The 18685-nt window shown below is 37.9% G+C and overlaps 1 protein-coding gene and 1 long non-coding RNA gene across 18 annotated transcripts in view; both read left to right on the top strand.

Moving 5' to 3' along the window:
* Positions 1 to 5508, top strand: part of KLF12 (KLF transcription factor 12) — a 511365-nt gene extending 505857 nt beyond the window's left edge. For all 17 annotated transcript variants that reach the window (XM_074329362.1, XM_074329360.1, XM_074329370.1 and 14 more), the window contains one exon: positions 466 to 5508. In XM_074329362.1, coding sequence (XP_074185463.1) covers positions 466 to 647 — 182 coding nt within the window. In that variant the 3' untranslated portion in view covers positions 648 to 5508. The remainder of the gene's footprint in view (positions 1 to 465) is intronic.
* Positions 5509 to 5763: 255 nt separating this feature from the next.
* Positions 5764 to 18685, top strand: part of LOC141571002 (uncharacterized) — a 37918-nt gene continuing 24996 nt past the window's right edge. Inside the window, exon 1 of the long non-coding RNA XR_012495452.1 lies at positions 5764 to 11827. This is a non-coding gene — a long non-coding RNA (uncharacterized LOC141571002). The remainder of the gene's footprint in view (positions 11828 to 18685) is intronic.

Here is an 18685-nt window from a genome sequence, read left to right as displayed (position 1 = left end):
GGACATTGTATCCTAAAATAGCCTTAAACCATCTAAGTAATGCACATTTTGGAGGAGTATCGAAACGAAACATAACTAATTACCATTTATAATTAATTCTTCATGAGTTTCAGTCTTATTGTCAAATCACCCTAGGTAGGGCTCTAATATCCTCTTGTAGTCTACCAGTGGTAGTTATAGCCGGTAGCAATCAGCTTATGCCTTTTGATATTTTCACTGCAGAGTAACTTACCTGTAATTGAGGATGTGAGTGTTAACTAACTTGCCAGATGTCACAGCAGGAGAGATGGGATTGAAACCCCCATCAGTGTGACCCCAAACCTGCTGGTAGGATGGTTAGGATTCCTGGCAAAGGATCACCAAACGGAAAATCCATTGGAAACAGTTTCCCCGTATATAGCGCTGGCTTGGTTATGACGGAAAAGTGATGGCGCACCAAAGCATGTGTTTCTGTGTTGCTTTCAGGAGAGAAACCCTACAAGTGTACCTGGGAAGGCTGCACCTGGAAGTTTGCTCGTTCGGATGAACTGACGAGGCATTACCGCAAACACACGGGAGTGAAGCCATTCAAGTGTGCGGACTGTGACCGCAGCTTTTCCCGGTCAGATCATTTGGCACTGCACCGCCGGAGGCATATGCTGGTGTGAGGAATGCTACCTGTCCAGCTGAGCGTAAGAGCTGGATCTCTTAGCAGCACCCAGTTCAGCAGGGCTGAATCCCCTTCACAGTGTTAACACAAAAGGGCATCACCATCCCACGATGTCTGAAACCAGAGCAGGAAAAAGAAGGAACACTTCTCCTTTTGGTCTGAAGGTAACCCCCATCGCGACTACATGAGAAACGTCTTCAGGCTGGCCTGGGAGATCGGTGACACAATGCTGAAGAGACAGGCATTGTTTTCCGTGCTGTGTACTCTGCCATTTAAAGATGTTTGTAGCTTGTGCATTTTCTGAGCTGTCAGACATTTTGTTATTGATACTTTAAAGGTCATCTACCACAAATTGATGGCTAGAGCGAGACCTTTTACATTGGGATTATCCTCCCATCATCCCACCCCTGAACCCCTTTTTACAAAAATTTTAGTTACTATCTGAGTAAGATAGAATACACATCCAATCTGTTACCAGCAAGCAGCATGAAAGTAGAAAAGAAGAAGCTGTTGGAGAGGTTCCATTACCTGAAAATAAAGGGGCACTCAGGCAGCCCGTTGCAATAGCGATGGTGGCAACTAGATATCGCCCGCAACTTGTCATTATGCCATGCCCTGAAGAAAACCAACATTGAATCTTTCATTTGTTTGTTGTTGATTGTTTTTGTTCTGTTTTGATTCTGTTTTGTTCATCTGTTCGAGCAGAGGGGCAGCGACATTTCAGTTGGAGTCTAGTCCTGGTGTCTGCCCTGGCATGGACTGGCACAGAAGTGTTCTGTAGTTGAATAGGAAGAGCCTGTCTAAAAAACTACTGCCCCACTTCAAATTGCAGTGTTCTGTCACCTAGGCATCATCTCTTCCTGCCCCTAGTATTTGATTACAAGGAATTGGGGGGAAAAAAAACTTTCTTAGACACACTGGCACCAAGGTAAGAGGTGGGGCTGCCCAGGCAAAGTCAGTGAACATGAAAAATCAGACAAAGCAGAGATGGAAATAATGCGCCTCTTGAGGAGAAAAGCAATAATGAATAAAAGGACTTTCCTACAATAACTTCACTGAGGACTCACGTTACCAATTTTCATACTTACTAAAGGGATTGTAAAAAACACCCCAGCATTTTAGATGTCTTGGTTACATTCACAGCACTGAGGTAATCTTTCTGCTGTTTGTTGTCCTGCCTGGTTGACGACCACAATTAAAGATTATGCTCCCCTTTTCTTGTTTGAAAACAGTTATTTGGTGACTGGAAAGACCAGGGAGGCATAGCAGGGAATTAACTCTTGGGTTAATGGGTCAGTTCTCCTTGGAACCGAGTCAGTGGAAAGGGAGCGCTCCCTGAGGAAAGCATGTCATGGTGCTAGTTTCCTCACTCGGAGAGCCAAGGGTAAGTGACTCTCCAGTAGGTTCTTCTACACAGATTTCATTTTTCTAAACTGTATCAGGACCCAGTGGTTCTGCATTGGCATCTGCAGGGATGTTGCACCCACTCATCCTGTGCTGAGGGTGAGCGGAAATTACAGTCCTGTCAACCCCCTAAAATTATGAGCCTTTTGGCAACTAGCAAAGTATATAGTAAACAAAGCAATACATCACCAACAAGCATTCTTTCAGAAAAATTACCATATTTTTCCCCCACTAAAAGCTGTGTTTTTTTCAGCTTTATGTGACTAAGGGGCTTGGTGAGGTTTTTAGTTACTGTTGTTAAGGTTTTTTATAGCTTAAATATAAAAGGTTGCCAGCATATAGACGTCTGCAATATATTTTAATTACAAACGCTTGATTTGGGGAATTGCACAAATTAACCTCACAATATTACTAGCTCATTTTTAAATGTTTGAACATTCTGAAATAATTTCCAATTGCAGAATTATCCTTTTTAGGCTCATCGTCTAATTCAGATCATCTTATTCTGATGAAGCAAGAACTATAGCATTGAAACAAAGACAATTTGTGTTGGATGGTAGTAAAAGGAATTGTTTTAAATGTTCAAGCAATAGCGTAATGATTTTCAGGTCAAATTCTGTCTTCAAAAATCTGTGCTCTACATTTTCTGCCAGGTCTGAAAAATTCATCGGGCAATTTCCCTCCAACAAGGGCTGCAATTCTATTGATAAATAGCTTCTTTAGCTACACAGTCTACTACCCACCAAGCACTGGGGCTTTGTTTTGTTTTCGTTTTTTCCTTTACCAACTGGAAAGTTTTTTGTCTGTACTGTATGCAACTCCTACTTTGCATTGCCTGTGACCATTTGGAATAGAAGAAGATTTCTTGATGCATGCCGGCATTGGTGATTGGTCAGTGGCAAAGAACACACAGAGTGGCCAAACACAGCTGTGGAGCCGCCTCTGCTAGACCTGGAACCTACTTGGCAGGTAGTAGGTGAATCACTCAGGTGAAATGTAGGCTCCATTTAATTCTTTCTGCTCTCACAAGAAGAGCCAATCTTTTTCTCTGCTGAGAGATGTCTTGAGAATGTTACAGGTACAAATGGTTTTTAGAATTCATAGAACTGACAGGCAGTGGGAGTTTCCTGAGTGACAGCTTGATTTAAATTTAGCACAGAACTACATGAGCTGCTCCTCTGTAAAAACATAGGAAAGATTCAGGAAAGTGAGTTTTTCTCCTCACCCTCTGAAAGTGGAAACCAGATGGAGACAGTAAGTTAACTGATAAAACCTGTCAGCATGACAGCATTTCCTCCTTTTGACATATCGACACTTCTAAGGAGGGAGGGATCCAAGCACAAGTAGTGAATGAGTTCCTGATCTAGCTCCAGGACCGAAACTGATTTGGGGCTTGTCTTGGGACAAAGCAAATGGCTCTTGTTGAGTTTTCTACAAATGTTTCCCCATGGAAAGGAAAGTTGTTAGGGAGAGAAGGAACTGGACTTTTAAGTAGAAATATCTTGAGGCATGGAAAGGCCTCCTCCATTTCATCTTATATTCTTTCTCGCCTCTTTGTAAAAGCACAGTAGATGGTGAACAACAGAAAAGAAGTAGAATCCGAAGGACTCGTCAGTTGTTCCCTACCTAGAAGGATGCTTTGGTTTTCAATTTGAATCTCTTCAGTGTGCAGCGGGGCATGTGTGCATGTTTGGGAACTTACACCCAGGTGGTGGTGATGGCTTGAGAAGGCACCATGGACCCGGCTATCTCTTTGCATTGTAGACATTGAGTTCAAGGGAGTTAACATTATTTGAAAGTTGCAAGGTTCAGGCTTTGAGGTTTTAATAGATTCCTTCTTCATGTTCTCATCTGAAGTTGTTAGGAAAAAAATTCGTGCTTCCCCATCGTCCTCCAGCCCCATCTTGTCAATTGTGTGTAGTATCTGAGAAGCCTGCTTGATAACTTGTCTTAAGTTCTATTAAGACATTTAGACTGAAATTCCTAATGGCTTTACCATAAAGATTATACTACTGCCTGGCATTACTTTTACAAAACATTATAGAACATTTATTTTCAAACGCAGTTGAATAACAGTAACATAAACCACACTGCAAAAAAAAAAAAAAAAAAAAGAAAGCACTTTTTAGTCACTTTATAGTTTAAGTGGAAAATAGGAAGAAGATTGTCAGGGGGAAAAAACTTACAAAAAGCTACAGTGTTTACAATGCCAGTTCTAATGATTAGAAAGGTCATTCTCATTGTGGTTGAAATTTTGAATAGCTCATAACAGAGATTATGTTCATTTTTGTACTTTTTTTTTAACTTCGAATTGCCATTTGTGTTTTAAACATAAATATAATCTGCACTTTGAAATCAGTTCATTAGAATGATAACATGTATATGGATAAAGATGCAGTATTCCTTATTCTGTACTTTATTTATTATACTTACCAAAGCTGCAATCGAATAAATCTGGTGAGGTGAGGCCTTCCAATGTATTACTACGCCTTGGTTCTGTTGTTATGACTGCTTAGATATGTAGCCATGATGTTGTTATAAAGGTGTCTTAACATTTCTGGTACGGTTTGACAGAATTGAAGCAGTGTTAAGAATACCAGCAGCCATGATACATTGAGTTACAGTCTTCATGGAAGGGACTGAACGTAAGATAACTCTTCCAAATCATAATAGGCCCAGGAAGCCTTAATACTCATAGTCCATAATCCAATCTCAGATTTTGCTCTTTGCTAATGCCTGTAAATGTAGGAAGTAAATGTATTCTACAACGTCATTGACCAAATCTCTTCCTTTAGTTTTTCAGAGGTAGTGCATCTCAATAAAAATTCTTTCGCTTTGATTTGGTTTTGTTTTAAAAAGAGGTTTGGTAAGTTATGTCTTCCATACTACATTTCTACTTATCCCCACACTGCCATCCACTTACCTGCACAGGTACCCCCAGCACATGCACATGTGTATACACACCCATATATGCAGCAGCCAACAGGCTCATAAGTATCAACAAAGAACTTTTTTTAAAGAATGAATTTGTAATAATCCTTGCTGTCTAGAAATGTAAGTTATTTACATTATTGGGGAATCAGCTTATAATGCTATATATGACTTTGCCTGCATTTTATAGTTAAGAAGTGTACATAAAATTTTAAAATGCTATATTTTCACACTTTCATTATAGAATAATGTCTGTTTAGCAACCCATGTCCATTGGTACTTTAAATATGCTAAATACTGTGCAATTGCAATAGAAATTCAGATTTTCGTAAGAAAATGAAATAGAAGGATACTGCATCTTTAAAAAAATAGAGTGAAAATATTTTACTGTATTCGTACCATATGTGATAGTGGGAAAAGTATTTTCAAACTCACAAATTTTACAGAGGTTGTAAATAGTTTGATGAAGTATGTTGGGAAAAAGAGCTTCTAGTTTTCATCACAATAAAAAGAAATTGTTCAGATATGCCTTGTATATCTTACACACAATTAGCGACATTGCCATGGGAACTCTGTTCCACTTTCTCACGGCACATTCCATGTGCTCTGACAAAATGGAGTGGCCACTTGTCTCAATTTAGCCAGGATGTAAAACACAGTAGTAAAGTCATATTAAGCTGTGAACCACTGATTCCAAACTCAAAATGTCTACCTGAAGGGGGAAAACAGCGGCACAGGATTTCACTTGTGCTAAAGAGAAGCATCTAGCAATTGTTCTCTTTCTCCTCAACGAAGTAGTTCTTGATCAGAAACACTGTACAGGTGTTTAGTCTTGTTTAGTTCCAGAGGGAATGGAATACTTTTAGGAGTAGCTACATGCTGACAAGATTAAGTGTTATAGATACGGCCACATGGTAAATGAATCTATACTGGCAATAGGAATAAGCTAGTGCCCATTTTCAGAAATGAATTAAAAGCTGAAAGTGCCTGTCAATAAACATTATGACCAATGAGATATTCCTATACTTTTACAACAGCAATAATTCTTCTTGAGACTGGGTTTTTCCTCCTCATTTGGGAAACACACACTCACAGAGTAAATATATGCACATAGTAAATTGAGTCTGTTCACACACCCACTAAAATTCTTTGGTGTCTTTTTAAGTATACCTAATCTTGTTTATGTTAGCATTTCTTAATTTAATCTGTCTTACAGAATGTAAAAATGCAAATCTGAACATTAGGGTTATCTTCAACATACACTATAGCACATGGCAATTATAATTTTGAGATAAAAATTTCACTGTGATTGGCCCCAATCGTAGGAGTCACTGAGTGTGCCTCAAGTTTTGCTCGGTTAACATAAACCAATTTATTTAGCGCAAAACACTAGAGATAGTGTTTGTTTTACTTTATTTTATCCACTAATATTAGATGCACAAATCCATCTCTGCATTTCTTCATTTCCTTTTTTTCTGATATTTCCTGTTATCTGAGAACCATTTTGGAATGAACATTGACACAATCATTTATCCCTGAAAAGTCTACTGAAGTATAACTGACACTTAGTAAGCCTAGCTTTTAACCAAGGTTTGCAGTTAGTCCTGGAAATTTCTAGATTTACGTTTAGAACTTTACAACTTTTGCCTATAATTATTTTACTGCTAACAGTGGAGTCATGAATAGAAATATACAATGAGATTATGTGAATAGACGAGACCTCCGGAAATTCTCCAGCCCTGCCATCTCAGTACAAATCCACCCAAACAAGCTATTGAGGGTTATCAGTTAAATTATTCTCTTTCAGAGCCAAACATTTGGTAAGAGCAATTTCAAAAATATAATGGTGATAAAACACTCAGTCTTTAGACAGTGGAAACGACCAGGAAGGACAGTGTTCTCCAGAACCAGACCACAGGCCTAGCAAACGGTCTACTGTTTCCTCCTCCAAGTGGCGGGAAGAAGGAAAAGGAACTGTGCCAGGATAGGGTGTGAAATAACCAATGAAGTCCCCTAGGAAACCTGCTGAGTTCCTCACTGAAGTCAAGTCTTCTGACCGGGCTGCTTTCTGGAAGTTGTCCGAAAGTACTAAAAGTACTTGAATGGTCAAAAATCCAGTAAGCCATGAAATAATGGCTATTCTTTATTAAACACTTACTATGTGCCAAGCACTATACTAGGTAATTCTTAGACACATTACCTCTCATCTGTACAACAGTTCCACATTTTATGAATGGGAAACGGAGGCGTGGAGAAAGTGGCTGAATTTTCCTCAAACACAGAAATAGTGACTGGCAGGATGGGCATGTGGAGCTACCTGTCTCTGGCTCCGAAGTCTATATTCTTTCCACCTCACTGCACTGTACGTGAGTTCCCAGCAGCCAACTTTCCATCTCTTAAGTAGTTTTATTATGGAAGCGTAGTCATCATATTTTCCAAGTAAGATACAGGGACATGATATAGCATATGATTTGTCTGTGGTACAGAATATTTGAAATCAGTCTTCTGGAAAGTCACACATGAAGGATCATTGTAAACGAAGTGCAGCAACCAGCTGTGTCCCTGAACTTGTCACTTTCCCCCTAAATGTTTGTCCTCGAGATCCAAAAATGATGAAAACTCTTCCCTACTCCGTAGCATTTTAGCCAAAGTGGATTTCCATGATTCTCCGTATTTCTTTGTAAGTGTACTAAAACCCTTTCCACCTAGTAGGTAGCCCTGCTAGAGTCTGCTGAAGGTGCATTTGAAAGTTTGCCCTCCATGGAGCTAGTTGTTAGTATCAGAGCCCTACTCTGGGTGCTTGTAGATGGGGTGGCAATCACAAACATCCAGACGATGAGCAAGGAGAGAGAACGGATCATTCCTTTTCAGATTTCTCACCTAACAGCACCACCTTGGAGTGTTTTAAATAATTTTATAAATAAATTGTTTATAGTATTGTTAGTTTAATTGAATTTTACGTGAGAAGTTGTCCAACATCAGAGAAGTGAAATCCCCTCCTCCTTTTCTGCGCAGAACAAAGTCTCTGACAGTATTGATTCATGGAAGTACTAATGGACTTAGAAAACATTAAGAGAATGTCATTTCTCATGGTGTTTCTTTTTCTGAAAATGAATCTCCTGAATTATGATCTTTCTCCCTGTTACTTGGCTGAGGGAAGAGATAAAACCTGCATAAACAAATTCCCTTCCGTGCTGAAAGCGAGTGTTCTGTGTGCACAACCCACGGGAAAGGGGCTCTCTTCTCAGTTAATTGGGTTTCACAAGCAATAATTTCTCAACAACAAAACCACAACTTTGAGTTGAAAAGAGATGAATAGTGGAAATAATCACATCAGGAATTTTTTTTCTTTCTAGACTTCATCTCTAGAAATTTTAAATGTTTGAGAGAACAGAGTCTGCTGTTTGTGCGAAGCAAGAACCAATGAGTCTTTGTGTGAATTATTATATCTTGCTTTTTTCCAAAGCAGGCTTACCAAGACTTTTGTAGAGATTCATTTTTTGTTGAGAAATGACGTTGGATAGGAGAGTAGGATTTGGGTCAAGTTCTAGTAAAAGTGCCCGGGTAATCAAAAAGTAAGATATTTTAAGTACATAACAACATCTTTCTCCTAATTTCATGCTCTAAAGATACAGCATAAAATAAAACATTAGAGAAAATGCTTTTGCCCTACTTGTGTTTCTCATTTTCCCATAGCAGAATTTGTAATTATATCCAGACTACAGTATATATTTTGTTCCTCAAACTTGATTACATTGGATGGGTATTGTTGAACTGGGGCACTGGTGCCTATATTCAAGGCTCTTTCCTATCAACTTGTCTGTCCACAATTTGTTGTGTTTAAAAAATCATTTTTTTTAAAAAAAATCATCCCCTGTATGGAATGGTGGCTGTATTGTTTTGTTCATGTCTGTGGGACACATTGCAACATATGACAAGCCAACTCTGTGGATGTGAGATAACTACTTACAAAACCAGCTTGAAAACATCGTCTTATGTATTATGTCATCCTGCATCATAATGCAATTATGTGTATCATAACATGCTCATTTTAAAAAAGAGAAACCAGCAAATTCTTGTTTGTCCATAGAAGAATGTACTCAGAAGTTTCTGTGTTGTGAAACGATGAGAACAGACCACCTTTAAGATACCCACCTGCCACTTAAAATGACTTAGTTATAATTAGTAGTAGTCTAGACATTGCTCTTGGTGTGGGGGTTGGGGGGGTCAATTCAAACATCATATTCTTTTGACTAAATCTCTCAGTCATATTTGAAAAAAAAAATAACACGGGAATAAAGAAAAATATCATCTGTGGCCATTTCAAGCAGGCATCTTTTTACTTTTCCTTAACACTTCACTCATTATACATGGTGATTGGATTACAAGATCTATCTGTAAAAATACAGAAACATCCTTTAGTTTACAAAACAGTAATTCTAGTCTTGAAGCCCCTAAACAGCAAATTCAATAGATGCTGCGTCTGACTTACTTGACAGATACAATTTTACGAAAGATTCTTGGGTCTCTGACCCCCGAGAGTCAGAGCACCAGAGGAGATCCTACACATTAAAGGATAAAACCCCCCAATGATGCTGGCAAGCAAATGTGTTAATTTCTTAAATCTTTATTTGATTTTCTGTTCAGAGTTTTAATTACAAATGAATTTATTTCTCCAGCTTATCTAAAGACCTAATTTCCCAATAGTTTCCTCTGCATTTATATACTCTGTAGTGTTTAGGCAAGCCCTGTTATAAGTTAATATTATGTAAGTGTTGTTCTTGTATTTATGTATAGTGTATGTATTGTAAATATACTCAGAGCTTTTTTCCTTTTACTGTAAAATGGTGATTTTTTTTTTTTGATTTTTTTTTTTTTTGCCCTCTGATAATGTAAAGGGAGACCCTCCTAATGAGATTCTCTCAGAGGATGATTATTCCAGTCTATTCTCAGAGATTTAAATGAACAAGTGTTACGTTTTTAATGGTGTCTCAGACATATTCTGTTGGTGCATTGCTTTTCTGTATTCAACTTTCCTATGAATTGAGCTGTGAACTGAAATAGAGTTTAAACCTTTAAATGTATGCATTTGTATAATTATCTGAATGAAGGCATGAAGGTTAAATAAAGCATTTTGTATGGAACAAAACTCCCTAATTATTACTAAGACTTACTCAGACACTTTGGAAATCATAGTTATTAACCATTCTAATTAAACCTTTGTTATGAAAAGTTTTACCATTTCTGTATAGTAATTTAAAACACAGAACAAGATAGACTATATATTAAAAATATGAACTAGGTTTTTATTTCATAACAATCAGCACCTAAAGAGGGATTACTAACTTAATATTTTAATGAATGTAAAACTAAAAAGAGGCCCAGAAATATGAAATGATATAAAAAAAAATACATCCTTCATGGACTAAAATTGAATCTCCACGAATTATAATTTTTTTCAGACTTTATCATTTAAATGTAGGATTATCCATCTAGCACATGTCAAGGCTATGTTATTTCTGTAAATTTTTAAGAAAACTGGATTATAGAGGCTTTTGAAAATAAGATCATTAAGTAAGGAGTAGAATTTTAAATAGTTGCTAAAGTGAACACTTGAAAAATCTGTTTAAGTATCTTCCCATATATTTTCTTTCAGCTGAAGATCTGCCAGAAAAATCTAGTCTATAAAGGGTACGCTAGTAAACACTAGCAATTATATGGAATGGTGGGTGATACATGATAGATGATAATTCAAATTATATTTGAGTACTTCTTAGGTGCCGGAAGTGTTCTAAGCATTACATTTGTCCCCGTTTTGTCATTACAAAAATCCTATGTTCGATTCTGGTATTATCCTAATTTTACCGGTGAAAAAGTGAGGCATTAAGTTCAGGCAACTTTCCTAGTCGGTCTGGTTCCAGGCTTGGTGTCCTTAACCACTGAAGGGCTGCGGGTTAAACAATGGGGAAAGGATGGAGCTGGAGAGCAGGGGTCGAGGGGGGAGAGAGAGTTAATAGCAATGAGTGTTATAGAAACTTTCAACAAATACCATTGATTGTGTATGTACAAATAAATAGAAATAAAATACTATCCTTCCTTTATGCTCAGCAAACCATAGTGTAGTTTAATAACTCATAAAAATCAGAGATGGAAATTGATTTGGGCTCACTTTATTACCGGTCAAATCCATTTGCAAATGAACGTTGAGTTCTGTGAAATCGTTCTGCTCCCCTCAGAGACACTGTGTGGAGAGAGCCATGGAGGCCACACATCACAGTCCATTCCCACCAAAGCCCACTCCTCCCACGTTGGTGTGGCTTTGACTGCCGAACCCTGCTGCTTTGAGCATTAGGAATGGGTCCTGGGGGAGTGGTTTTCTCTCCCAGTGAGAGCTTCCTTGCTACTTGTATGGGATCACAACACCAACTTGATAAAAGAAATCATTCACTAAAAGATGATAAGATTCTTTGAAAATTAAAGCAATAAACCGTCTACATTTTTACTAAATTATTTGTGAAGACTAGTTAGGCAGGGACCTATAAAGTAGAAAAGTCTATCTTGTTCTCCACTCTGGTGAAGCATGGTAGTAATCTGTACAGCTGAACCTAATTCGTTCAATTACTTCATTTTGAATATGACTGTAACTAAATGGTAAGGTGGACATTTGACATATGGCTTTGGCTTGATTTTCTGAGAGTTCGCTTTAGGCCATGCAAGCAGCCAAACCAGCTCTCCAGCTTTGTTTTTGTTTGTTTTTCAGTTCACCCCAGGAAGCTTTGTCATAAGGATAGACCAATGGGACAAATCTCATGGAATAGATCACGACATTGTTTTACTTTCAAGGTAATTTATTTGTCAGTATTTCTTCTACCGGGTAATTCCTGGATATTTGAACAATAGATGGAATTACACGGGTGCTAGATAATTCTGTAACTTACTCAGTCCTCACCTTTACTCTGGATGCTTCACCAGAGCTGTAATTTCTAATCTAAACATTGATGGTTTCATTGTTTCTTGTTCTTCGATTTAATGACTATGAAAAAACAGCATGAAATACTGAAAAGTACAGAAACAGCAATGTGCTTAAGATTAGAATACCTTGGGGCTTTATCAAAAAAGAAAAAAAATGTTTCAGTGCTAGAACAAAATTATACTCCCTAAAAAATTATTTTAGTCCCAAATGGCCACTGATGATTTTCATACCATATAATACATTGTCTTCCCACCAAAGTTGCATGGTTTCCTTCAACACAACGAGTTCCTTGTGCTTTGTCCGAGTGCTGTCTGGATTTAATATATTTCTCTCCCAGCAGTGTAATAAGTATAATTTACATCACTTCCTGTTTAGTCTAAATTCACCAATGAACGCCTACACAGCCCATACACTTGAGTGATTGTCTATTTCTGAAATAAATTACATTTTTTTGTACAGAAACAAGTTTTACATGATCTTTTTCTTTTAGAGTTTCACTGTGTTAAATTTGTGTGTGTATGTGTGTGTGCGCGCGCATGTGTGTAGCTCAGTTTTATGAGGCCATGATGACATCAGTAGCTATGCTAAAAGCAGGTTCACTCAGGAATACCCCAGAGATGCTTAAATACACGTATGGCCATCACAGTGCCCCCTTTTATTCTTAGTAGTGCTACAGTTTACGTGGACATACTGCAATCCATTACTTTGGAGAGGATTGCAAGGCACTGTAAGTCTGTGTAATGAGCTACTGTGATGTCCAGGTCCCTTAGTGCTGTCAGGCTATACCAAAAATTCTAGTCAATTCTAGCATCTCAAAGGTGGTCTTGCTGCTGCCCCAGACTCCTCTGAACTCTTAAGCTTGAGCATAGACCACATGATGGGGTAGATGTGGTGTGAAGGGTTAATATTAGTGATCTTCCTCGGAGCTCTTCCAGCTTACATTAGTGTGGCCAGCACATTCCGTTGCTGAGGTAGGGTCTGTGGCCCCTGCTTCACCTTTCATTGCCGATTTGGACCCATTGCTTTGGAACATGTTCAGTATGAATCCATACAGTCACTTGGAATTGACGTTGATTCTTTTGTAATCTATGTAACAATATTATTATCTGAAGTAAGCATTTAAATTATGTGTTTGATATGTCTAAAACCTAAGATGGTTAGGATATTTCATAAAGTTCATTTATTCAGCCACTTATAACAAGTCAATGTTATTATGGTTAGTAGTAACAACTTTTACGTGTATAACATAAAGCACATATTTGAGTTTATTACTCTGTGTAGGTATTATACTAATTGATATGGGACATAAAAATTGTACCTAAGACATAATTCCTGACAAAAAGTAGGTTACAGCCTATTAGGATAGATAAATACCCAGTTTCTATAGTATAAAATACAAATGGATAAACACCAACAAAACTGGCTAAGGTGTTACGGAAGTTTAAAGGTAAGGAGAATAACTTCTGTAATATAGTTAATCAAATGGGCCTTTATACAAGCATCCTCTGAGATCCATATTACATGTAGACGCTCAGATCCCTAATTCTATGCCCAGTGAAAGACCAAAGCCCTCCCCAAGATTTCTGTGAACTTCGAGGATGTGTGCAGCACTGGGGTACGGGCGACAGGGATGTTGGCATTGTCACAATCACTTTACTCTCTTGGTTTATGGGTAATTTCAAGGTCTGAAGTGTACAATCTCTGTTCCCTGTGCCATCAGCCTCTCCCTTGATTTACCACAGGTGCACACAGGAAAATTATATATTCATTGTTTGTAAATTGAAGTTTTGTGACCCATTATTGGCAATTGAATTCATTTAGGGGGTAAAGATGAACATTTTCAAAAATTAAGTGAAGAGTGGAATGGGGTGCTACAGGGTAGGATAGAATGGAATGAAAGGGAAGGGAAGAAGGATCAAAGAAGATGAAGAGTAGCTATTGTTTCTGTACACACGGGCGTATGTGTGACACAATGTGGCACAAGGTAAAAAATGAAGTTTGAAAGCCTCAGGTTGACTGGCCTGTCTCCTTCTTCCCTGCCCAACACGGCCCAGGGCAAATCCAGGTGCCCTGGTTTCTCACACTGAGCAATGTATCCACTGTAATGGTTAATTTCATGGGTCAACATCTCTGGGCCACAGCAGGCAGCTAGTCGATGAAACATTATTCAGGATGTTTCTGTGGAGGTGTTTTTTGGGGTGAGATTAACATTTAAATAGGTGGGCTTTGAGTAAAGCAGATTTCCCGCCATTATATGGGTGGGCCTCTTTCAATCAATTGAAAGCCTTAATAGAACAAAGACTCAGAGCAAGAGGGAATTCTGCCAGCAGACTGCATTTGGACGTGAACTGCAACTCTTCCCTGAGTCTCCAGCCTGCCAGCCCACTTCATCAGATTTTGGACTCACCAAGCCTCTTCGATCATGTGAGTCAATTCTTTAAATTTAATAACTCTCTGTCTATATATGTATATATATATACACATATATGAGTATATGTCTATATATACATATACATATATGCACATATATATTCATATATATACATATAGATATATACACACATGTACATTTATATATTGTTTTCTTAAAGAGCACAATTAAATAACTGCCAATTAAAATTTATTCCCATATGAAAATTAATATCAGTAGGAGGCTTATCAAATTATATTCCATAATCTTTCACTGGAACTTCCCTATCTATATATTTATGGTAACGTATGGAATCCCTTTCTTCAAAAATTAGAAAACAAACTTTTGTCAACATATCAAAGCCCTTTATGGGGAAAGAATATTGTGAAGAGTACAAACATTACTAAAATTACCTGGAGCCTTTTTCCCTGAAAGCTTCTGCTCAGACGCTGCCAGTGCTCACACTCATTAGCATCTGATTAACTTTTCATGATTTTAATCCACAAAGTGTTATGACAATTAGAAAAATGTCTTTTTATTCCTGTGACTTTAATACTTTTGCACCTTTCCAAAGACAATCTTTAAGACAATTCACATTTGGAAGTCCCTAAATTGATACCATACCTTATATATGAGTCTTTATTTAAAAATAGCAGACAACAGTAGTTACCAGAGGGTAAGGGGGAGGGGGGTGATAGATGAGGGTAAAGGGCATCCAATATATGGTGATGGAAGGAGAACTGACTCTGGGTGTTGAACACACGATGTGATATATAGATGATGTATTATGGAATTGTACACCTGAAATCTATGTAACTTTACTAACAATTGTCACCCCCAATAAACTTGAATTTAAAAAAAGGGGAATCACAAAAAAAAGTTTTCATTTGATTATTTGATTATTGGTTGGGTTTAAAAAAAACATATTGCATGATAAAAAGAATTTTGAAACTCAGAATGATAGCTATATAAAATTGCTACATTTACTACAATCAGAAATTAAATAAATGCTTAATCATTGTGTTGTATACATGAAACTAATATAATATTGTATACCAACTATAATTAAAAATAAATTTTCAAAAATCTGAAAAATAAATCAAAAGAAAAAAATTGTTTCTTTATCAAGTAAAAGAAAAAGACAAACGTGTTAAACTGTAGCTCTTGCTGAGTAGGTAGAACTGGAGATTAGAAACTTAATTTTCTAGTCAGAAATGTTGTTTTCCCTCAAGTTGGAGCATTTACTTGGCTTAGTAGCTTGCCCCTGTGACAGTAGGGACCTCAAGAGCTAGCAGGCATGAGCTTACAGGATACTTCCTGGTAGCCGGGGCAAGTGGAAACAGGCCACCTCCTCACACTGTTAATTGATGTTTTCTTTCTTCTGCCAATATTAAGGTATTTTATTCTAACACCGTCATTTCCTGTCTTTTGTGAAGGATTCTGTAATATGAAAATCATTCGGCCCAGATGGGGCCTAAAATTTTATGCATTTCCTTTTTAAAAAATTCATCTTCTACATTGATAGGCTGTCTTTATTCACATAGCCAAAATAATAGTCCCTTTTTTATGATGTGTAACGAAGATACATGTATTCACCAATATGCTGACTGTATCATATGAAGTATTTATTTAGATTTGGTGCATGTGCAACAACCTGCTAATCATTGCCTAGTTATTTTCCACCATAACTAGCTATTACTTTAACGTTGTCTTTGCCTTTGGGGACTGATTTGTGAAATGCTTATCACCCATACGGGGGAGGGGGCAAGGGGTGGTATTTTCCGTGGCTCTCTAACTGGTGGAAGGCGTACCTCTCTATTAAAACCTTTGAGACACCAGAGATGACAAAAGAAACCTCCTGACTTCTTTTCACTGTTTAATCTCTTGGCATTCTGTGTTTATAAAGACTAGCTTTGGACAGAAAGCAGTAATAAAGTCCAGAAGTAGATAAAAGCACAAATAGTGAAACCAAGGTATTTGTAAAGCTCTATAAATCTGTTACCAGAAGTTGCAGTTTAATCTTTACATACAGCAGAGTCTCAAGTCTCAAGGTTAACTGCTCCATAAAGTTCCATGTAGGCTGGTGTTTGATGGCTCTTCACTTCCTTATCAGCTAAAGAAGGACTCTCCCATCATATTTCTTAGAATCCTACTTCTTTTAAATGTATTATCAATGAGAGATTCCTGTACCTTAGATTTAAGAAAATTCCATTGGCCTGTTGGCATGAATTCACAATAGTACGTTTGATGTATATAAAGATTGACAGTGGCCTCAGTCCGTTGCCGATAATGGGTGTGATATAGCACTTTTTATTCCATGAGGGGGGAAAAAAAAGACTTTCTACCAAAATTGAACATGGATTCTTCTCCATTTGTGACAAAGGAGCTAAGTAGAAGATTATAACTATGTTCTGAGGACAGATTAAGAAAGAAACTTTTGATAAAAATATACTGGTAGAGCTACAGTCTTAGTCTTTATTATAGAAGGTTCAAAATATTGAAAATGTTAGCACAGTGGAAAGAGCCTTCACTTAAAGGCCAGATGGAAGTAGTTTTAATACTAGTTATTCAGTTTACCAGCAGAGTGATGCCTGGAAGTAAGTTCCTCGCCTGAGGAGACATACATGTAAGCGCACAGTGGAAAGTTCGTGAACTTAATTGTCCGGCCTCGTATTTTAACACTGGGGGTAATGACACCACCTCCCGGGGTGCTGTGAGGTGTACATGGGATACCGCATAGCTGAAAGGCGCAGTGCAAAGCCTGCCCCCCAAGACAGCCTTCTGGAAGGGCTTTGTTGTCATTCTCAGTTTCTCCAGTTCATAGAAGGGAAGGAATTTCTACTTTACTGCTCAGGAGGGAAAGAAACGTTCAGGGGGCTCAACTCCTGCCACTCTCCAGCCCTTCCCCAAGACAGCTGGAGTAACTTGTCTGTTTGGGGAAGTTGGGTGCAAGAGTGAGCACACGGTGGCTCAGTCCCTCCACATCTCTGAGAGCACCCTGGCCTTAGGACTCCCCGGTTCTCCATCAGATCTAAAGCAAAGATCCTTTTATCATCACTGCCTTACCTGGGGGTTTTAGGCCATCTCCCCATGATCTCCAGGAAACTAAAGGCGATACTTTACTTTGTGAACATGGGCTTTAAATATTGGGGCAAAGAAAATCACAGCTACTTAAATATGAGGCAATACCTGCCTTAAGCATACACAGATACTTAGCTACTTTATTTTGGGGTCAGCTAAAAATACCCCTTCTAGCCCACCTCCCCAGTAAATATAGTCCCTGTGTGTTCACTTGGTGTTTGAAATTACACATTAGACTGCATGTATTTGCCTAAGGCTTCTTATCATTTACTCGGTAAGCCTGGAAGGGCAAAAGTGGTAGCCTTATCAACAGTCACACCTTAATGTGAACAGAGTCTATAAATGTATTGAGAAGAGTAGTTTTGGATTAAGAGGAAGAATGAAGATAGTACAAACACTGCCTTCATGTGATTGTGCTGTTTTTGTGGTTGTTGTGGTTGTTTGGAGAGGTTGGGCGTTAGAAGTGGCCAGGGATAAAGGGAGAAGAAGTGTGCAAAAGTTCACGAAGGAGAGATAAGAGCCCTGGAAAATAACTTTACCTAGTTCGTGGTTTTGCTCAGTGAAATTCTGCCTCAGAAGTAAGGGACATGTTACTGAACTGTGTACTCCCTATTGAGTAGAAGGAATTGTGAGATTACACATTCAGGGTCCAGAGTCCACACAATCGAATACCCAGGTGGATTATTCCATCCAATACCCAGATGGAAAATATTTAGAAAAGAAGTTTCCTACAAACTGCTTTATTGAAGGCATAGCTCTTATTTGAGGGTTCTGAACAAATCAAACCTTTTTAGTTTTCACTACTCAATCTGCTATTTGACTGCAAACTGCTATCAAATGCCAGTTTTTTTTGTTTTGTTTTTTTTAAGAGCAAAAGGAAAGAAGACTAGAAATGAAAACATAGGTTGGGAGAATTGTGTTTTTTTGTTGTTGTTGTTTTGGCTATAAACTTCTATTTTTTCCACTAAGAGAACTGGACATCCCTCTGGGGTGTGGTTGAGAACTGGTCAAGGCAACAAAGGATAAATAAAAACTTTTTTGAAAATTTACTAATGCCTTGCCCAGAATATTTACATTAGAAATGTTGCATCACAGAACAGATTCAGAGTATATATTTTATATATATAACTTGCATATGTATACATTTATTCTTATATGTCAAGAGTACATTCATATTTATGAATTTATGAATACATTAACTCATTATATTTTTTAGCTTCCTAAACCACTCTGTTTC

Source organism: Rhinolophus sinicus, linkage group LG04, assembly GCF_036562045.2.
Source record: "Rhinolophus sinicus isolate RSC01 linkage group LG04, ASM3656204v1, whole genome shotgun sequence".
In the NCBI taxonomy this organism is placed as follows: Eukaryota; Metazoa; Chordata; class Mammalia; order Chiroptera; family Rhinolophidae; genus Rhinolophus; species Rhinolophus sinicus.
The sequence above is the reverse complement of the archived record's forward strand: the minus strand, read 5'-3'. Positions and strand labels throughout refer to the sequence as shown.